We start from the raw sequence: 20,534 nt of genomic DNA, 5'->3' as shown, positions 1-20,534 counted from the left end.
CTGCCTCACTGTATACTTCTGCGAGGTCCTGATATTTCCTTGGGATCTGTTCCATCTCTGGGGTTTTGTTGGATGTGGCTGCCAGTTGTTCTGGTGGGTTCTTTTGGAGGGTTCCCTGTGTGGGTGGTGTTTCTGTTTGCTGGCGTGGAGGGGGTTGGGGCCCCCTTGCTATCCTTAGTCTGCACCTCTCCTTGCCACCAGATGGTTGGTCCCCACTTGTCTAGCCAGGAGAGTCCCAGTATGACTGCATCTGTCATTTGGGGGCTATTACTAATCAAATTACTTCCCAGTGATCTGCTAGCTCTAGCCTCACTGGTTTGGTCAGGTGGGTGGCATAGGCTCCCCACATTAGGGACCCATCGATCTGTTCGAACCGGATCAGGTGGACCAGTCTTTTTGCTCTGATCCCCAGTTTCAGGACCGTGGTTAGGTTGATCAAGCATCTAATGCAGTCTGAGTCTATTAGGGCTTAAAAAGTCCCCTTGTTCCCTGCTTTTGGGGCTGTGAGAATGGGAAAACTGGTCCTCTCACCATTGGGTTGTTTTCGCCCTCGTCCTCACTGTCATAGGATTCTGGTGACTGGTCGTTGTTGCCTAGGGTTCCCCCCCCCCTTTGGCTGCATGGGGAGGGACTTCTGCAGTCTGGAGGGCCTTCTGGGACGTGTTGGTGGCCCATTTGGAGCCTTGTTCCAGTTGTGCTCTGGGTCACCACCCAGGGCACAACTCAGGGCTCTGGCTTAGGCTTCAGGGCTGGGGTCATGCATGCAGATACCATGTGGCCCATCCCCCCACAACTCTAGCACTTCAGCGGACTTCGAGGGAGGGCTGGTTTCAGGGCCCGCCATGGTGCTGTGGTTCCCCGTCAGCTAGGGAACCAGGTCGGGTTGACCCCTCTCTTTCATGTCTGGTTGCTTTCTCATGTCGTTGGCGCACAATCCACCATTGACTTTTATTACTACTTGGAACCACTCAGAGAGCCGGTTCAGGATGTCCTGGTAAGTGGTTACCTGGGCAATTTGCTTGTCTAGGCTTGTTCTGAAAAGGTGCACTGACAGCCGCTCTGGTAAAGGGGGTAGCCTCCCAATGACTCTCCTAAATTCACGGATGTTCTCTTTAATGGGGCGGCCCCTCTGCTTTATTTATTTATTATTAATATTTCTATGCCGCCCACTCTCCGAGGACTCTGGGCGGCTTACACCAAAGACAGTATACTAGATAGCATATTGCCCCCAACAATCTGGGTCCTCATTTTACCCACCTCGGAAGGATGGAAGGCTGAGTCAACCTTGAGCCGGTGAGATTTGATCTGCTGATCTGCTGAACTAGCAGTCAGCTGAAGTAGCTGCAGTACTGCACTCTAACCACTGCGCCACCTCAGCTCTTAGATAGCTTTAGATAGCTGAGCTCATCTTCCGCCTACAGGACTTCCTCCACCTCCTCGAATCTGGCCTCTAGCAGTCATAGGAAGTCATCTGCGTCTTGCAGTTGGGGGCGGTCTCCTCTTGTGAAGGGCTGCTAGCCATTCCGTTGCTTCCCCCTGTAGCGCCTCTGCGGTGGTATTCACCATGGCTCTGGGGGATGGGTAGAGGTGTCCATAACGTTGGAGGTGGACCTCAGGTGAGTCAAGGATTAGAGCTAGCTTGTCTGAATCCCCATCAAACTTTCCCCTGAACTGGGGCGGTTCATTCTGCACTGCTCCTCTCTCCCCCTGTTGGCTTCTGTATGCTTGCATTTGATGTGGCTGGCCATCTTCCTCAGCTCTAGTTCGGAGGGAGGAAGGGGGTTGTCTGCCCTGGGCAGCCTACCTGCTGCATGGAAAAGCCTCCTTCTGATGGGTGGAGAAGAGGGGTTGTGTTCCTGTCTGCTTCTCCTCACTTCAAAGGGATCCACTGCTCCCCCCCTCTCTTTTGGCCTGCATGATGGCCCCTCATCACAAAGGGTGGCCTGATCAAATTCCTCCCTCAGCTGCTCTCTGGAACTCCCCAGGGGCTCCAGTCCAGCATCCACTCCACTCTTCCCAATTCGCTCAGGGGCTTCCTCTTTTTCTGGGCATTGGGGTGGGGGAACTCAACTTCAGCTGCTTTAGGGATTAATTCCCATCAATACTCATCTCTTCTTGCTTCCGCCGCTGGAGCAGGCATTTCAGCTTTGATGTCTGAGGGAGGCTGCACCCCAGCTGCAATCAGGCTCTCTTCAGATAGCCTGTCCTCTGCCATGGTTGCCTGATTTTCCCTCCAGGCCCGTCAGATATCGGGGAGCGATTGGAGAGTCCAGGATTCAGGAAATCTGGTGATCTTGTTAGATTTTAAAAAGTAGTTCTAACTACTTTTAGTAGTTTTAGTAGTTAGAAGTTTCTGAAAGATGCCCTAATTAATTCATGAGCCACGAGCCAAACTTCAAAAGAAATACAGTGATTTATTAGGAGCACCATTCCGGCAATAATCTGATGCAGTCAGAACTGACCTCACATAGATTTACGGTCCCCTATGATCCTGTCTCCCCCCTCCTCCCTGGCCATATCATAAATCACATTCTTCAATTGACCACATTGGCAGGCTATAGAACCACATCCCTCCTGCTTCCTCCGGTAACCTAGGACAAAATCTATAGAGGCATTTGTGGAATGTAGTTTCAGTTAGGGCAATCAAGCAGCTCCATCAGTCCCCCCCCCACTTATGGCAACTTGAAAGCTTTGCTAGTTGACATTAGATAGTTATAAGAATATAAGTTATTATTAGGCTAACAAACTTTTAAGATAAACAAAACAACAAAAATTATAACTTTAAATAAATAATAATACATAAACCTTCATTGCTATATTCATTGATAGTATTAATTATTTTCTCTTTTATATTGTAGGTTATTTTCTCCAAACAAACAAAAATGAAAAAAGATGTAATGGAATTTAAAATGATTCCAGTTATATAAACAAGCTACTTCCTTTGATATTTTCGTCTGGATATATTTGGTTTAAAGAATCTATCCATGTGATATAACATCATTTTCCAAAAATGCCTTTTAAATTGTGACATGGTGATTATAAAGATGCAGTGCATTTCCAAAAAGCAAAGGAACATTGAGTTTCTGCAGCATGCACTATTTGACAAATTCAAGTGACTGTCTTATCAAATAACCAACCCTTACTGTACATAAAAACTATACAATTGATTTTCTGAAATCCAGAGCTAAGATGAAGGACATGTCAGTTAAAATTTACTTTATACTTGGCCTAACTATCACTGTTCCAATACAAGCTCTGAATAAGAAAACAGACTGCCCCCAGTCATGTTCCTGCGAGATACGACCGTGGTTTACTCCTAGGTCAATATACATGGAGGCATCAACAGTAGACTGCAATGATGTAGGCCTTTCTACTTTTCCACCTCAACTGCCTGTTAATACACAGGTACTACTTCTACAAGCAAACTGTATTAAAAAAATTGAATACCCTCAAGAATTTCCTGTAAACCTTACTGGTTTGGATTTATCCCAGAACAGTTTATCCACAGTGGCTACTATCGAACTTCAGAAGATAACTCAACTTCTTTCAGTATATCTGGAGGAAAACAAACTTATAGAATTGCCTGACAGATGTTTCTTTGGACTTAATAATCTCCAAGAGCTTTACATTAATCACAATCTACTTTCTACAATTGCATCAGAGGCTTTTACAGGCCTTGATAACCTTCTTAGGCTTCATCTCAATTCAAACAAACTGCAAATAATTAACAGCAAATGGTTTGAAGCTATTCCTAATCTGGAGGTTCTTATGATTGGAGAAAATCCAATAAGCAGAATTGAAGATATGAACTTTAAACCCCTTATAAATCTGAGGAGCCTGGTTTTAGCAGGCATAAATCTCAGAGAAATACCAGATAATGCCTTGACTGGTCTTGGCAATTTAGAAAGCATCTCTTTTTATGACAACAGATTAATTAAAGTGCCCCACAAAGCCCTTCAAAAGGCTACAAATCTTAAATTTTTGGATCTAAACAAAAACCCCATTAACAGAATACAAAGAGGGGATTTTAGCAACATGATACACCTGAAAGAATTGGGAATTAATAACATGCCTGAACTGATATCTATAGATAACCTCGCTGTTGAAAATTTGCCAGATTTAAGGAAAATAGAAGCAACCAATAATCCAAGATTATCATATATACACCCTAATGCATTCTATCGCCTTCCACGGCTGGAATCACTCATGCTCAATAGCAATGCACTGAGTGCACTGTATCACAGTACAATTGAATCTTTGCCCAATCTCAAGGAAATTAGCATACACAGCAATCCAATGCGTTGTGATTGTGTCATTCGATGGATTAATATGAATAAAACGAGCATCAGATTCATGGAGCCAGAGTCACTATTTTGTGTAGATCCTCCTGAATTCCAAGGCCAGAATGTCAGGATGGTTCATTTCAGGGAGATGATGGAAATTTGTCTTCCACTGATAGCCCCAGAAAGTTTTCCTGTAAATTTAAATTTAGAAACAGGTAGCTATGTTTCCTTACATTGTCGAGCTACCGCTGTTCCAGAACCTGAGGTATATTGGATTACTCCATCAGGACATAAGCTTTTACCCAATACTGTTTCTCTTAAATATTATGTACATTCAGAAGGAACATTAGAGATCAGTAATATAACACAAAAAGAAAGTGGCCTATACACATGCATAGCAACTAATTTAGTAGGTGCAGATTTAAAATCCATTATGATAAATGTGGATGGTTTTTTTCTCCAGGAGAATCACAAATCTTTCTCTATAACAGTAGAAGATGTACGCTACAATTCCGTATTAGTATCCTGGAAAACAAATTCTAAAATTGTGAAATCTAACATTAGGTGGACTGCCTTTCCAAAAGATGGAAACTCCCTGACCTCTCATAGAGTTCGAATTCCATCACACCGAAAGGTCTATAATTTTACTCATCTCACCTCATCAATGGAATATAAAATTTGTATAGACATCCCCACTATCCGGCTTCAGAATGCAAGACAGTGCATCAATGTTACAACAAAAGAATTGGATCCGGCAATGAGAAATTGTGAGAAGAACAGCATCAACAGCACTACAGTTCTTTTCTGCCTTGGTTTTCTTTTAGGATTCTCTTGTGTTGCTGCTCTCCTCAGTTGCATCTGTCATGAAATGAATTGTGATGCAGGACACAGATTTTTCAAGAATTATGTGAAGAAACAATCCTTTTCTTTCAGTGAACTTTATCCTCCTTTAATCAGTTATTGGGATGCTGATGAAGAGAAAAGCACAGTCCTCGAAATGCAGGCCACAGTTGTAGAGGTTCCAACAAACATGCCATGAAAGTTAAGGTTATTAGACTTGTTGCTTTAAGGTGACAGTATCAAGGCACTCTTCTCTCGTGCTCAGTTAAAAGGTGAAAAAGGATTCCTTTATGGAAACTTAGTGATTACAAATGGTGGTTACAAATACAAATATTTACTGGTGTAGTATTTTTTTTTTACAAAGGAAACACCTGTCTTTGGAAGTTCTATACCAACCAAACTGTTTTCTAAGACTTTATATGTGATTTCTTAAGAACTTCTAAGAGGTACATAATGCTGTCTAAACAAATAGATAAGATTTTTTCTGTATTTGTTGTTTTTTAATTATATGTACAATAGTGGAACTGAATAAGGCCCTCCTCCTGTGTTGTATGATACACTTAGCCATGAGTTTTCAATAAACAAATAAAACTAGAATTGACCTATAGTGTAATAAAATGAACAAATTCTGTAGACACAGTGAATATGTGAAACTTTTTTATGATGAAAAATACAACTTTTGATTACAATCAAAACAGCTTCAGTATTTTTCTTTCTGAAGACATTCTTCTGGAATATATGTATCTCCAATACATATTTTAATTCCTAATAGAGATACATTTCTGAAGAAATGCACATGTGATTTTTGAAAGCTTGTTTTAATTGTGCAGTTGCAATGCGATCCTAAATATTCCTACATAACTTTGGAAAAGTTGTATTGTCTGGTCCACTAGCTGGACAAGGCAAATCAATTTTCACAAGATAACGAAAATAATAATGTCCTTGGAATGAGATTTAATTTATAATGTAAAAGGCATGTAGTAATTTATGAATTACTTTTTTCATGTACTTAAAGTTATAATCAATTATATAGATTTTTACCCCAAAATGAAATCACTACATTCAGTTAGATTTGTTCTCAGCTGAAATGTTTAGAGAGCAATTTCACAGCCTGGTTGGTTGCATCATAAAATTCTAATATATCTAAAAAGTTGCTGGCAATCTACCAGTGTGTGGAAGAGGGTGGAAATTTTGCTTCTTTTATTAAAGACAATAAGAAGGAAGTGAATTTTAGGTCAGATGATCATTTCACCAGTTCAGAATCAAATGAAACTGAATAAAGTCAGCAGTCAGAAAGAAGAAAAAGAGGTAAAAATGAAAACACATAAAGCTACAAAATGGATCAAGGTGGAACTTTAGGATGCTTTAGGAACCTTTCATTCTTCCATTCTAGCAGCAACACATCCCATTTAGTGTTTTTATAATGCCACAAAGCACAAGCCATGAATGTGGATGGGAAAGGAACAGATTTTAAATTTAAGATCATCTTAATTTTAAGAAACAGACTCCTTAAAAAAGCAACAGCATTTGTTCAGCTTTCTGCAGAATCCTGAAAAAGGTAGGTCTAAATCAGGGGTGAAATTCTCCCGGTTTGGACCGGCTCGGGCAAGTAGGTAGCGATGGCGGCAGGCAGTTCGGAGAACCGGTAGCAAAAATCCCTGTCCCCGCCCCCCATGCCCAGCTGAGCCCCGTGATCATCAGAGCCTTTTTTTTTCCTTTTAAATGGCTCTGACCAGCCAAGCTCTGACATCCCAGCTGAGTTGCCTGCTAAAAGCCATGTAAAAGAAAAAAAGTTTTTTTCTCCCCCCCTCCCAGCCTCCAGCTTGCTTACCTTAGCTGCTGATCGCATGACAATCGCAATCCATGCATCAGCAAGCAACTGAATCTCCCTGCCTGCATTCAAGCTCATTGGTGAGCAGCTCTTTCTGCCTGCCTGCCTGCCTTCTTGCCTAGACTTGTGGACTTCAACTCCCAGCAAAGGTGGCTGAGGAATTCTGGGTGTTGAAGTCCACAAATCTTAAAGTTGCCAAGGTTGGAGACTCCTGTTCTATTGGGTAAGTTTTTTCCCCCTTTGGGAGCTTTAAAAAAAATAGTTAATTGGGTTTTTTTTAGTTGTTCTTTATTTAGACCTAGTCATTTAAAGTTTAGGACGTTTTAAATTTAGCTGCTTTTATATAAAAATATAAATAAATTAAAATAAAATAATATTTGTGCAGCTTTCTGAGATTTAGTGTGTTTCTGTAGTGTTTCACTCTAACTACACAAACACACAAAATCTCACAAAGCTGTATGTGGAATTTTCTGTGTGTAAAGTGTGAAAGTTGTTTTTTTGGGCTTTTTGTGGCTGTGTGAGGTTCCTGCTTATTGCAGGGGCAATTTTGGTTCTAGCACAGCTGCTTTTACATTGTGGGTGAGCCAGTTGTGTTGTGTTGTGTTTTGTAGGTTAAAAAAGGGCAAAGAAGTGACATTGACTTGGCCATGCCCACCCAGTCACCTTACCACCAAGCCCCACCCACTAATTAAGCCACGCCCACAGAGCCGGTAGCAAAAACTTTTAGATTTCACACTGGTCTAAATACTCTTGCTAAGTCTGCTTCCCTGTGAACCACAGAGAAATTCTGTGCTTCAAATTCTGAAACATTTCCCCTATTCATTTCATAAATATGATCAATTGTACTATGTACAATATACAGAGATTTTAGACTGGTGCTTAATCTTTATTTGGGAATGAAAATAACTGATATCCCTGGTTAAAAATGCTAAGCTTGCCAGATGGAGAACTGACAGCCGGGGTTTGAGATCTGAGCTCCATGCAACAGGAGCATGCTGGCCATATGACTAAAGAAATTGTCTTCGGACAGTGTTGGCTCCCTCAGCCAAGAAACAGAGATGAGCATCATGCCCTAGAGTTGGACACAACTGACGGGGAAAACTTTATATAGCATGTAAATCCTGTTGCTAAGGAATCTTTTCTCTAAATATATTGTACTAAATGATATAATAAGACAAAAGGAACAAAGCAGGTCAAATTGTTTCCAAAAGCTATAAAAACAGAAGAATTGAAACAAGTAGTTATTCTAGCTTGGTTCTAGAAGATCCATCTTAAAATAATGCTAATTTATTCATGCTAATGCAGCATATATGAAGCAACCTGTAAGATTATAAGAGAAAATAAAAGAAAATTCTGCTGACTAGCAATACATTCTGAAATGCTGACACTGCATTTAAGATAAATATTTTGCTGTCCAAATATATATACTTGATTAAAGTATTTGGAAACCACCTTCTAATGCATTGCAGAGTTCAAGACAACTGAAATGACAAGAGGGCAATAGAATCAAGTGTACAAGAGTTAAAAAATAGATTTTCCCCCTTTAAAAATAAGGTTAAAAGATTATACAGAAAATATGGAAATTAACTTTTCAATTTTCAAGACTAAATATTCCTCCAAATATAAAGATTAGTTGTGTTTGTTTATGGGGAAAAAAACAATATCAGATTTAAGCATCAAATCACAACCATGAAGATGTTAGCTGACTGTAATTCATACCAGCTGCAATGGGTCAAAGAGTGAAAAATCGGTCCATATAAAATTGGAACATTAAGATAAAAATGGGAGATATGCAAAGAGCAGGAAATAAGTCTGCAAGCATTCTGTCAAGGGAGTGGCTATTTCAGTAGTGGGTTCCACTTATCTTCACTACTGGTTTGGAACTGTGAGCTCGCGTACAGCGCTTCTGCGCATGTGCAGAACCTTCTGCACATGCGCAGAGCATCCATGATGATGTCTGGGCAGGTGGCCGGAGTCTCCCGCCACTGCCACTATCGGTTCACCTGAAACGGGGCAAACCGGTAGAAACCCACCACTGGGCTATTTAGAGCAAATATGCAGGAAGTCAATCATTTGCAAAATGGATAATTAGTCCATGGTTTTTTTTTCAAAGATCGAAACAGATTATCTAGGAAACAGCAGTCTATTTCCAAAAGCAGTATTCACAGACAATTTGAAAATCAATAAAGATAAAATCGGGACTATAGCAATGTCAAGGAATTAAATATTGTGTAAGGCACTATTTTCAGCCAAGGCCTGGGACTGGTAGCTTTTAAGCATGACCTTCATTAGAACCTCAGTGTGGGCTGGGAATTATTAAAAGAAAGAAGTCTTTAAAAACTTTCTACTGCCAAGCAAACATTTACTCCTGAGATGTCTTTTTTCTCAGGTTGGCTCAGGTTTGGCTGTAAATATATGGACGATCACTAGATGGCAGCAAAAAGAGGCAGTAAAATCTAAATCTTTGCTGCCATCGAGAGCATACAATACATTTATTGTTGATAGTTCTAAGATCAGCATTCCTTCACTTTACAATTTATTAGACTTCTTTTACTTGCCATCTATATTTCCTAATTTTACTGATATCTCATCTGGTGATTATTTTACAAAGGGGAAAATATACATCTTAAAAGTATTACCTATATCAACAGATACTCCGTGTTCTGTGTCAGGATTTTCGGAAGTAAATTTCTGTTTACCCAGTTACGCTTCAGATTTTCCACTAAATAAGAATCTTTCGGAAGAGAAAGAGAATTTCAATAAGCACAAAAAGGTTTAAGTTTCAATGATCATCTATGAGAAACTGATAAAGGATCTCTGAATGATGAAAGATGATTATTGAATGATGAAAGAAAACTTTGAAAAATGAGGGACCAAGTGAATGGAACCATTTGTCATTGCTTCAGGAAGTAAATACATGATTGCACCAACAATAGTATGAAAGTCAACTATGTGGATACATGTAGATTAAAGAGATAATGCTCTGGTAGGGTTTAATGAATTATTTGAACTCATAACATGCAAGTACATTGAAGTTCTAAGGAGACTGAATCTTGAGTAATTACAGAAAAATAACTGCAGTATATTCAGCACTGAAAATACTAGATATAACTGCAGATGTATACATTTGTGTATATATATGAGAAAAAAAGCATTATACGTAATATACACATAGTGTGTTAGTATCTGTTGGTATAGATACTACCGGTATAACCAGCTGGTGCCATCACTGGTTATTGGGGGTGAATCATTAGCCCCTACGGAAAGGGCCCGCAACTTGGGCGTCCTCCTGGATGCACGGCTGTTTTTGGAAGAGCATACGACGGCCGTGGCCATGGGGGCTTTCTATCAGGTTCGCTTGATACGCCAGTTGCGCCCCTTTCTAGATCGGGACTCCTTACGCATGGTCACTCAAGCACTCATCACTTCTCGTCTGGACTATTGTAACACTCTCTACATGGGGCTCCCTTTGGGGTGCACCCGGAGGCTCCAACTGGTGCAAAATGCAGTCGCGCGGGGGATTATGGGAGTGACGGGGCGCTCCCACGTGAAACCTCTCCTGCGCGAGCTGCATTGGCTTTCAGTGGACTTCCAGGTGCGCTTCAAGGTATTGGTGACCACCTTTAAAGCGCTCCATGGCTTAGAGCCAGGGTACTTACGGGACCGCCTTCTGCCACCAATTGCCTCCCACCGGCCGGTTCGCTCCCACAGAGAGGGCCTTCTCAGGGTGCCGTCAGCCAGACAATGTCGGCTGGCGACCCCCAGGGGGAAAGCCTTCTCTGTGGTGGCACCTACCCTCTGGAACGATCTACCTCCAGAGATACGAGTGATCTCAGACCTCCGGACTTTTCGTCGGGCCCTAAAAACTTACTTTTTTCAGCTAACTGGGCTGGCCTGATTCCATGTTGGTTTTAACGTTTGATATTGATTTTAATTGATATGTTTTAAATTATGGGCCAAATTCTATTTAATTAGTTTTAAATAATTATTTTAACTTTTGTACAATGTTTTTATTTTGGCTGTTCACCGCCCTGAGTCCGAAAGGAGAAGGGCGGTATACAAATTTAATAAATAAATAAATATAATTGAGTACTTTTCTTTTGACAGCCTTCTGAGGAAAAGTCTTTAGAAAGCCATTTGAGATCTACCATGTTATCTTATTGCGCCACTTCAAAGTAGCATATGAAATTACAAATGCAAATTAATAACACTTAAAACTAAGAATAGAATTTTAAGAAGGACCAGCATTTTAAATTTCCATGTTTATTTAGTAAAAGTAAAATTGGCAGGCATTTTGTCATTTTTTTTAAAAAAAGTTACTATTAATTATGTTGAATTTTAGGAGATCAGGAACAATAGTATCATCTTAACACAGTCATGGTTTTTGTTTTCCACAAATTGTCACTGTCATTGTCCTATTTATTGATTAGACTCAATAGCAGAAGTATGATACAATATTTTTGAACTTTTAATAATAAAAATTTCATTTCACTTAAAATTGTAAAAAAAAAAATTAATTGGAAACTACAAATAATTTTCAATCAGTTTTAAGATAGAGAGCAAACAGTCATGGTTCCTTAATCCATAAGAATCCTCCAAGAGCCGTCGTGGCGCAACAGCAAGGGCCACTAGGCCAATCCAGCCTGGGATTGCAGGGAGGACCATTGGGGCTGCTGAGACTCAACACCCCCCCTCACCAACCTGTCAGGTTGCCTCCCGCTGACCAAATCCCCCCTGGCTGGGCCTTCTACCCAGGGGTGGGTGCAGTATCTGGTCCAACCACTGGCCCTGGCCCCACAGCCTGCACAGCCAGTTGCCCCTCCCCCATGGTTCAGAGTGACGTCTGACAGAACCCCGGGGTAGCTGGCCTATTTCCTAAACTGGATTTGGTCCCATATTGACCATTATGGAGACCAACATCAGACTGATCAAGACATAGTCTCAGTGATTGTAGACAACATGAATGAAGGGGATGCAGCAGATTGGGTAGGGCAGCTACACAATGAAGGAGTCCCAGAGCTAGAAGATGCTGATGAGGTTGTGCAGCTACTCCAGGTCCAGTTTGAAGACATGGTCCACCGGAAGGAGGCCAAAGCTCAGATCAAAGCCCTGAAACAAGCTGGCTGACCCCCAAAGGATTTTGTCTGGGAATTCTTGAGGCTGGCCGGAAAACTGAGAGACTGGCCAGAATGCCTTCTCATCTACCACTTCAAAGAGGCCCTGGATCAAGACCTCAGGCAGGCTTGTGTCATTAGGGGAGTTCTGGACCATATACAGGACTGGTACAATTTGGCCATGGCAATAGACTTAGAGATCCACCCACTGTCAGCACTTCAAGCTGCATTTACTCTAGTGCTGACATAAGAAGGAGAGGCGGAGGCGTCTGGAAAGGGACGTTTGACTTTTCACCTACTTATTAACCCTGGAGATAATATCCCCTAGGAGATGGGATGGGAGGGGGGAAATTCCTTTGAGCTGGAGCAGTAGATTAGGGGTAGAATGACTTGGAAGATGGCCAATGAGTGCAGGGGAGTGGGGAACGGAAAGGGAGGGTTTTGGGTCTGGAAGTCAGTGTTGGCTTCGATGGAGTCGGGTGTAAAATGTGCTTAATAAATAGGAGTTTTTCTTCAAATACTTTGTTTGAAATGCAATTTATTTGAGACGACCTCGAAACCTGACACCCACATTGCAAGCCTACCCCAGAGAAGCCAGCCAAGAGAACCCTGGGACACTGAGCCCCTGCAAAGCTGGCTGACACCAATCTATACATCGACTACAATGCTGACTGTATCAAATGCAAGACCAATGGCCTGCGTCCCAACAACCACCCTTCCAACAACCAAAACTAGGCATGCACGCCCCCAACTTCCTCCAGGTTCCCCACTACAGACTTTAAATGCAAGCTACTCAACGTAAGAAGCCTTGCAAATGAAATGCCTGAATTCCTCCTACTAGTAAATACGGCTCAATTCTACCTTATATTTGTCTGTGAGATGTGGTTGAATGTATCCTTTCCAGACTCCATTACCACAGTAAGTGACAACCACATTTAACGGTCTGACCGTGAAATCTGTAGAGGGGGTGGTGTTGCTATCTTCTCTAAAAAGTCTCTAGATCTGAAAAAGATTAAAGTTACACAGGAGCTTGCTCTTCCTGAGACCATTGTCTGTGAACTATCCCTAAATACCACATTTCACTTCTTATTATGCTACTGAGCCCCTGATTACGACCTTGGTCATGCAAACAAGCTAACTGCATTACTAATGTGGGCAGCCTCCATCCCCACACCCCCTTATCTTTCTTGGTGACCTCAATTTACCTCTTATTAACTGGACCCTAATCGACTGTACAACAGAACCTATACATGCATCCCTGTACAATGCTGGCGAGTCCCCCCCAGGCAGCATGTGCACCAGCGCCCATCCCCAACCAGCCCCGAGTCCCGCAACTGGAAAGAGAAACTCCTTCCCTTGGGATGAAGTTTGATGGGAATCTGCAGAAATTAGAATTCTTTGTGGCACATGTGCTCACCTACATGCAAGAGTATGGACGTGATTTCCAAACCTAAGGATCCCAAGTTCAAATTGTAACCCTAGCTCTAGAGGATACCGCTGCCAGATGGATGGTGACCCTGCATAACTCCAACACACCAGAACTGCAGGATTTCAACCATTTCATGATGGCCCTGCGGTGATGGTTTGAGGACCCACTAGCAGATCGCAAGGCACGCGACTGCATTAAGGTGATGAGGCAGGGGCGATGGCCAGTAGCAGAGTATACTGAAGGATTCCGGGATCTCGTGTGTTGTATGAACTGGCCGGAAGATATTTTGGTGAGTTGTTTCAAGGATGGGCTGAGTGATGATCTATACAATGCCTGTGTTGCCCGAGATGCACCAAATCAACTACATGAATGGTACATCACCGCTGAAGAAGCTGAGATAGATATGGCCAGAAATCAGTATCGAGCGGGGCAAGCATGGAAGAAATCCCCACCCCAATGAAGGCAAGAGCCCCTCAAACCACAAACCGCATTCTCTCCGAAATTCTCAATCTGTTTCAAGTGTGGAAAAGAGGGGCATCGAGCTGCAGAGTGTCGTTCGCAAACACCCACCTAGAACCAACCACCGGGGGAGAACCTGCAAAACCGGCGTGGGAAGGAGACTGCCTTGAGGAGCAGGGAGACTGTAGAATTTCCATCCCCCCGCCCTCTTTGGGGAGGAAACCCTGGCATCTCAGCAGAAGGAATCATACTCATTCGGAAGTGATCCAGATGATGAACCACTGGTAAGCAAACCGATTAAACCACTTACCCTCTCCTTAAGACTATTTATCCCAAACCAGGACAGGGAGATAAATATCTCCACTCTAGTGGACTCAGGGTGCACCCATTGTTTGATCAGCCCAATCCTAGTAGGGAAATTGGGGATTAATATAAGAAAGCTGAAAAACCCCATCGCTTTCTGCCAACTAGATGGGTCAATAGCAGGAGGGCAGCCAGCTGCTTTTGCCACCAAGCCTCTACATATAGGCATAGGAAGCCACGAGGAAATGCTTACATTTATAGTGGCACCGGGCATGGAATGGCCGTTAGTTCTGGGCCTTGCATGACTGAAAAAATGGAACCCAAAAATCAATTGGACACAAGGCATCATAAAATTTCAGATGAATGTGACTTTTGCTGAGAATCCACATAAAGGAACTGAGGGGGCAGAGAATTGAGAAACAGCCATGCCTGGTCATGCCATGACAACTGAGGGCATACCCATACAATACAAGGATTTGGGTGACATTTTTGGCGAAAAAGCCTCAGACGAGCTCCTGAGCCACCGAGCCACCAACTGTGCAATAGAAATATTACCTGGCGCTAAACTCCCTAAACCAAGGGTGAAATGTAAAATTTGTTACTACCGGTTCTGTGGGTATGGCTTGGTGTGTTGGGGGGGGGGTAATGTGACTGGGTGAGTGTGGTCAACTTTTTTTTTTAACTTTTCAAAGCATTTTTTCTACAACCTCTTCACTGAAGAGGTTGCAAAAAATGCTTTGAAAAGCCTCTGCCTATCAGGCAACTGAGCTGGGATCGTCAGAGGCTTTTCAAAGCATTTTTTTAACCACCTCTTTGGCTGAAGAGGTTGCAGAAAAAAATTCTTTGAAAAGCCTCTGGTGATCCTAGCTGAGCCACGGGATCATCAGAGTCTTTTTTTTTTAACTTTTAAAAGCATTTTTTCGGTGGAAGAGGTTGTAGAAAAAATGCTTTTAAAAGTAAAAAAAAAAAACCTCTGACGATCGTGCGGCTCAGCTGGGCATGGTTTTTTGCTACCGGTTCTCTGAACCACCCGCCACCATTGCTACCAGATCAGGTGATCCGGTCCGAACTGGGAGCATTTCACACCTGCCCTAAACCCAAGATGTACAGCATGTCACTGAGGGAGTTGGAAGAGCCAACTTTTAAAAGTCTTATCTACTTTCTTGTCATACAATAGATAAGCATGCCAGCCGTAGACCAGACCATATCCTTCAATATTCAGTATCTCTTCCTCCGTTAAATTTATCCAATCTGTAATTGCTGAGAGGGTAGCAGCTTCATAATACAGTCTTAAATTGGGCATTTTAAGACCACCTCTTTCTCGGGTGTCTTGCATTATCTTTTGATTAACTCGTGGTTTCTTCCCTGCCCACACAAACTTGTTTATGCCCTTCTGCCATTCCTTCAAATTTTCATCTTTTTTAAGTATAGGTATCATTTGAAAAAGAAATAAGAATCTTGGTAAGATATTCATTTTTACAGCGACTATCCTACCCAGCAAAGACAGTTGCAATTTCTTCCAATTTTCCATCTCTTTCTGTATTTTTTGCCATAACGGTTCATAATTATGTTGATATAATTTCATATTTGCAGTCATAATATAAACCCCTAAATATTTAACCTTAACTATTTCGAATCCTGTTAACCTTTCTATCTCTTCTTTCTGGCTTCTGTCCATGTTTTTAACTATTATCTTTGTTTTAGCTGTATTTATTTTAAAACCAGATAATTGTCCATATGAGCAGATTATATCCATCAAGGCTGTAATCGATTGTACCGGTTGGGCTAAGGTAACCACCAGGTCATCTGCAAATGCTCATAACTTATATTCATGCCGTCTAATTCTAATTCCCTTTATTATATCAGTCCCACGTATTTTATTTAATAAAATTTCTAGTGTCAAAATAAACAATAACGGAGACAAGGGACAGCCTTGCCTTGTTCCTTTTTCTATATTAAAATTATCTGTTAAACCACCATTATTATTTGCACTGTTTGTTTTTGATATATTGCCTTAATTGATTGTGTAAAATGTTCTCCAAATTGCATCCTTTCTATTAGTTTTAATAAAAATTGCCAATTCAATCTGTCAAAAGCTTTTTCAGCGTCCAAAAAAATTAGCACTGCGGGGACCTGGTTGTTCCTTCCCAAATACTCTAATAAATTAACAATTTGCCTTACATTACTTTTCATTTGTTTTCCATTTATAAAACCAGTTTGATCATGATGAATCATTTGCTGCGTAACTGTCATTAATCTGTTTGCTAAAATTTTAGCAAAAATCTTATAATCTGTATTTAAAAGTGAAATTGGCCTATAGTTTTTAGGATCTGTATAGTCTTGCCCATCTTTTGGGATCAGCGATATAAATGCTGTCTTCCAAGTTGGAGGTACCTCTCCTCCCTGTTGTATATTATTGAATAATTCCTTCAGTGGTTCCACCATTTCCTCCTGTAAACTTTTATAATAAATAGCTGTCAAACCATCCGTTCCAGGAGCTTTACCCACTTTCAACTGCTTAATTGCAAACATAATTTCCTCGGAAGTTATCAATTGATTTAAGCTATCCCTCTGCTCTTTTGAAGTTATACAAATATTCTCTTTCTGCAGATATCTATCTATATCTATATCTTGAATTTTATCACCAATATACAGCCTTGAATAAAACTCTAAAAAGGCTTTTTTAAACAATTCTTGCTCATAAACCTCCCTACCCTTGTATTTCATTTTCTCTATTGTCCTTGCTTTCTGCTTTTTCCTTAACAAATATGCCAACCACCTATGTGGTTTATTGGCGTTACAAAAAGTATTATGTTTTGCATATTGTAAGTTGGTTGCCACTTGATCTGCTATTAACATATTAAACTGACCCTTCAGTAAATTAATTGCCTCTTTAATTTTCTTATCTGTTGGGTTGGCTATTAAAGCCCGTTCCTGTTTATTAATCTCCTCTTCTAATTCTTTTCTTTTTGCCCCCTGTTTCTTTCTATATTTATTATTCAAATATATCAAAATTTCTCGCATGTAGGCTTTACTTGCATTCCATACCATTTCCATAGATGTACCGTTTTGCATATTCATAACAAAAAACTCTTTCATAAATTTTTTACACTCTTTTACATTTTCTTCGTATCTAAACAAATTATCATTTAACCTCCAGGACCTCCTAGGCCCTTTCCCATACTCCAATTCCATCCAGACTGGACTATGGTCTGTCAATGTTCTTGAACAGATCTTTGTGTTCTTCACTCTAGATAATAAATCATTAGTAATTAATATAAAATCAAACCTTGAAAAAGATTGATGTCTATCCGAGAAAAAAGTAAAATCTTTTTCTTCTGGGTTTCTTTCACGCCAAATATCCCTCAACTCCCAGTCGTCCATCATCTCCCAGAATAGTTTGGGCAATTTTGCTCTTGTTAAAACATTTTGTTTAGGTCTCTTCTTATCTTTTTTTACATCCAAAACACCATTCCAATCTCCCCATTGGATACAAGTTTTATATCTCCATTGTGTCAACTTTGAGTGTAGTAAGTTATAAAGTTTTTCTTGTTGTTGGTTCGGGGCATATACTCCAATTACAAGTATTTTTTCTCCTTTTATTAAAAGTTCAACCGCTAAAAATCTTCCTTGATCATCCGCTTCAACTAATTTTGCAATTAAGTCTCTTTTCACATATATAACTATACCATTTTTCTTCTTTGATGCTGCTGCAACGTAATGTGTACCTAATCTTGCATTTGTCAAATATTTTTGATCTTGTATCCTAATATGAGTCTCTTGTAAACAAGTTACTTCATTCTTAAATTGTTTAAGATAGTGAAATATTTTCCTTCTCTTCTGCGGAGAATTCAAACCATTGACATTCCAGGTCAAAAATCTAGTTCCCATCTCTGGGCCTCTGAAGCGCTTGGAGCAATTTCTGATGGTCTTGCCTCATTTTACCTTTAGGTCTTGCTCCTCCCACAGCTTCTGTTTTGGTAGTTTCTTGAGTTGTTATCTGCAGTTGTTGTTGTTGTTGTTGTTGCTGCTGCTGCTGTCTTAATTCTTCCTTACGCTTAGCTGTTGCTGCTCTGGTCTGTCTTTGATCCTTCAGTTCTGCAAATATATCAATTAAATCCACATCTTGAACAGCCATCTGAATTTGTAGTGGTTCTTCTTGACCAGTCAAAACTCCCCCCCGGACCACTGTCAGTAGCTCTTCTCTCTCTCTCTTCTCTCTCTCCTTCCAGTACTTCAGATCCTTCGGTTCTTCTGATATATCAATTAAATCCAAATCTTGAACAGCAATCTGTAACAATTCTTCTTGACTCGTTGAAACTCCCCCCTGGACTACTGTCATCAGCTCTTCTTTCTCTCCTTCCATTACTTCCTTCTTTCTTTTTCCTTCTGGTGATTTGGGTGTCCCAGCCTTTAATACATTGATGTAAAAATCTCTTGCTTTCCATATTGTATTAAGCCGATATCTCTCTCCAGAATACGTCACCAGTAAACTGGCTGGGACCTCCCATCTGTACTGTAATTGATGTTTTTTCAGCTCATCCACCAGAAAAGCATACTCCCTTCTCGCTCTCAACATCTTGGGGGGGGGGATTTCTTTCATTGTCATCACCTCCTGGCCTTCAACCTGAAGCTTGTTTTTTAAAAGTAGCCTGTAAAATTTCATTGCGTACTCTCCTTGTAGTAAAATATATTACAATGTCTCTTGGTAAGTGTTTCTGTCTGGCCACCCAAGAGTTAACATGATATGCCTTGTCAACCTGCCAGCCCAGCTCAGTTTTCGTCTCCCCCAGCAACTGTGCCAATGCCTCTGACATCATTTCTTTCAAGTTCTCTTGTTTATTCTCCTTCACCCCTCTGAATCTTAAAGCAAATTCCATATCTCGATATTGTAACATCGTTACATCATCTTCAGCTCTCTCAAGTCTGCTGTGAGTCTCTCCCAATTTTTTGTCCAAAATTTCCGTAGATTACTTAATTTCTTCAACTTTATCATCCACCATTTCAAAATCACCTGCCAAACATTTAAATGCCAATGATATATCATCTCTGATCTGCTGGTTCCGAATTAAAATCTCATCTGAAACAGCCTGTATTTTTTCATTAGTTTCATTAATTTTTTCCTTGGTTTCATTAATTTTTTCATTAACCACAGTAGCAATTTTATTTTGTGTGGCTTGTAGGGCTTCTTGTATCATCTCAAACATTAAAATCTGTGGGTCTGTTAGAGGGGCAGAGGCTTGTAATCTAGGGGTATGAGCTGGGGAGCTTCCAGCGCTCCCAATTCCTTTAATAGGAACTGTCTTTACAGATTTTGAGGCCATTTTCAGTTTAAATTGATTGCTGTATTTTATTCAGAAGCCAAAAAGAAAAGTTCATCAAAGTCCAAGAATTTCCCCAATCGTAAATTAACGTTTAAAATCCTCCTTCTGTCAGCACAACAGTTCTTTCCAGGCAAGAGGCTGCCAGGGAAACGAAACTTTCTGTAACTTTCCCTTTCTCCGCCCCTCCCTTTCAGGTTTCAGTCGCCATTTTGATGCAAATTGCTAACTTGTTACTTCCGAAGGAGGATATAAACTTTGGAGTTAAGTGTAAATACTTGCAGTCTGACTTCTCCTGGCTTGTTCTGCCTGCAGCAATTAAAGGTGTTAAAAATCCCTCATTTGTTGTCAGCAGAGATGGTCGCGGCTTCTAGCCCTGCTAAATAGCGGAGTCTTCCCAGGTCCGGAGCAGATTGGCAGACTTCTAGGGAGACCTCGCCCTTCGCGCCCCAGGATTTCTCCTAGGGCACTTGGGGGGCTCTACCTCCGCCTCCCGGCTCTTCTCTCTCCCCTTTGCCCGGGGAGAGGGTTTTCAAGCCCCAGACAGCTGTTTTTCGGCTGTTCTGGGGCTTTTACGGAACCGGGGATCGGGCACCCACAGAGGAGCGTCAGCGAAGTCCTGCGGAGCCAACCGGAAGTCCAGCCTTCCATCCTTTCTAAGGTAGGTAAAATAAGGACCCAGTTTATGGGGGCAATAAGCTGACTTTGTATAAATATACAAAAGTATGAAGGCTATTGCTTAACACATTGTAAGCCGCCCTGAGTCTCCAGAGAAGGGCGGCATATAAATCAAATTAAAAAAAAAATAATCCAGTAGCAGTTGAACTACTCCTTCCAAAAACATTCAGGCAAGTCCACCCAGTATTCCATATTAGTTTACTCAAGCGAGAAGTAATCTCATCCTTCAGACCACCTGCATCTACACCATCTGTTCCCATCATGATTGAAGGTGAA

General features: G+C 41.1%; 2 protein-coding genes across 4 annotated transcripts in view; one reads left to right on the top strand and one right to left on the bottom strand.

Moving 5' to 3' along the window:
- IMMP2L (inner mitochondrial membrane peptidase subunit 2) overlaps positions 1-20,534 on the bottom strand; it is a 597,632-nt gene that overhangs the window by 394,722 nt on the left and 182,376 nt on the right. The window lies entirely within an intron of this gene.
- LRRN3 (leucine rich repeat neuronal 3) lies at positions 3,190-5,322 on the top strand. Its single transcript, XM_070947436.1, has one exon. It carries the CDS (start codon positions 3,190-3,192, stop codon positions 5,320-5,322), a length of 2,133 nt encoding a protein of 710 aa, XP_070803537.1.

The sequence above is a fragment of the Pituophis catenifer genome, unplaced genomic scaffold, assembly GCF_029215685.1.
Source record: "Pituophis catenifer annectens isolate HBS135680 unplaced genomic scaffold, rPitCat1.0.hap2 SCAF_7, whole genome shotgun sequence".
Taxonomy (NCBI): domain Eukaryota; kingdom Metazoa; phylum Chordata; class Lepidosauria; order Squamata; family Colubridae; genus Pituophis; species Pituophis catenifer.
Note: the sequence above shows the minus strand (reverse complement) of the source record. Positions and strands in the feature narration are given on the sequence as shown.

Bases quoted from the DNA above. Each gene is read 5' to 3' on its own strand.
- LRRN3 (XM_070947436.1), top strand. From the start codon at position 3,190: ATGAAGGACATGTCAGTTAAAATTTACTTTATACTTGGCCTAACTATC.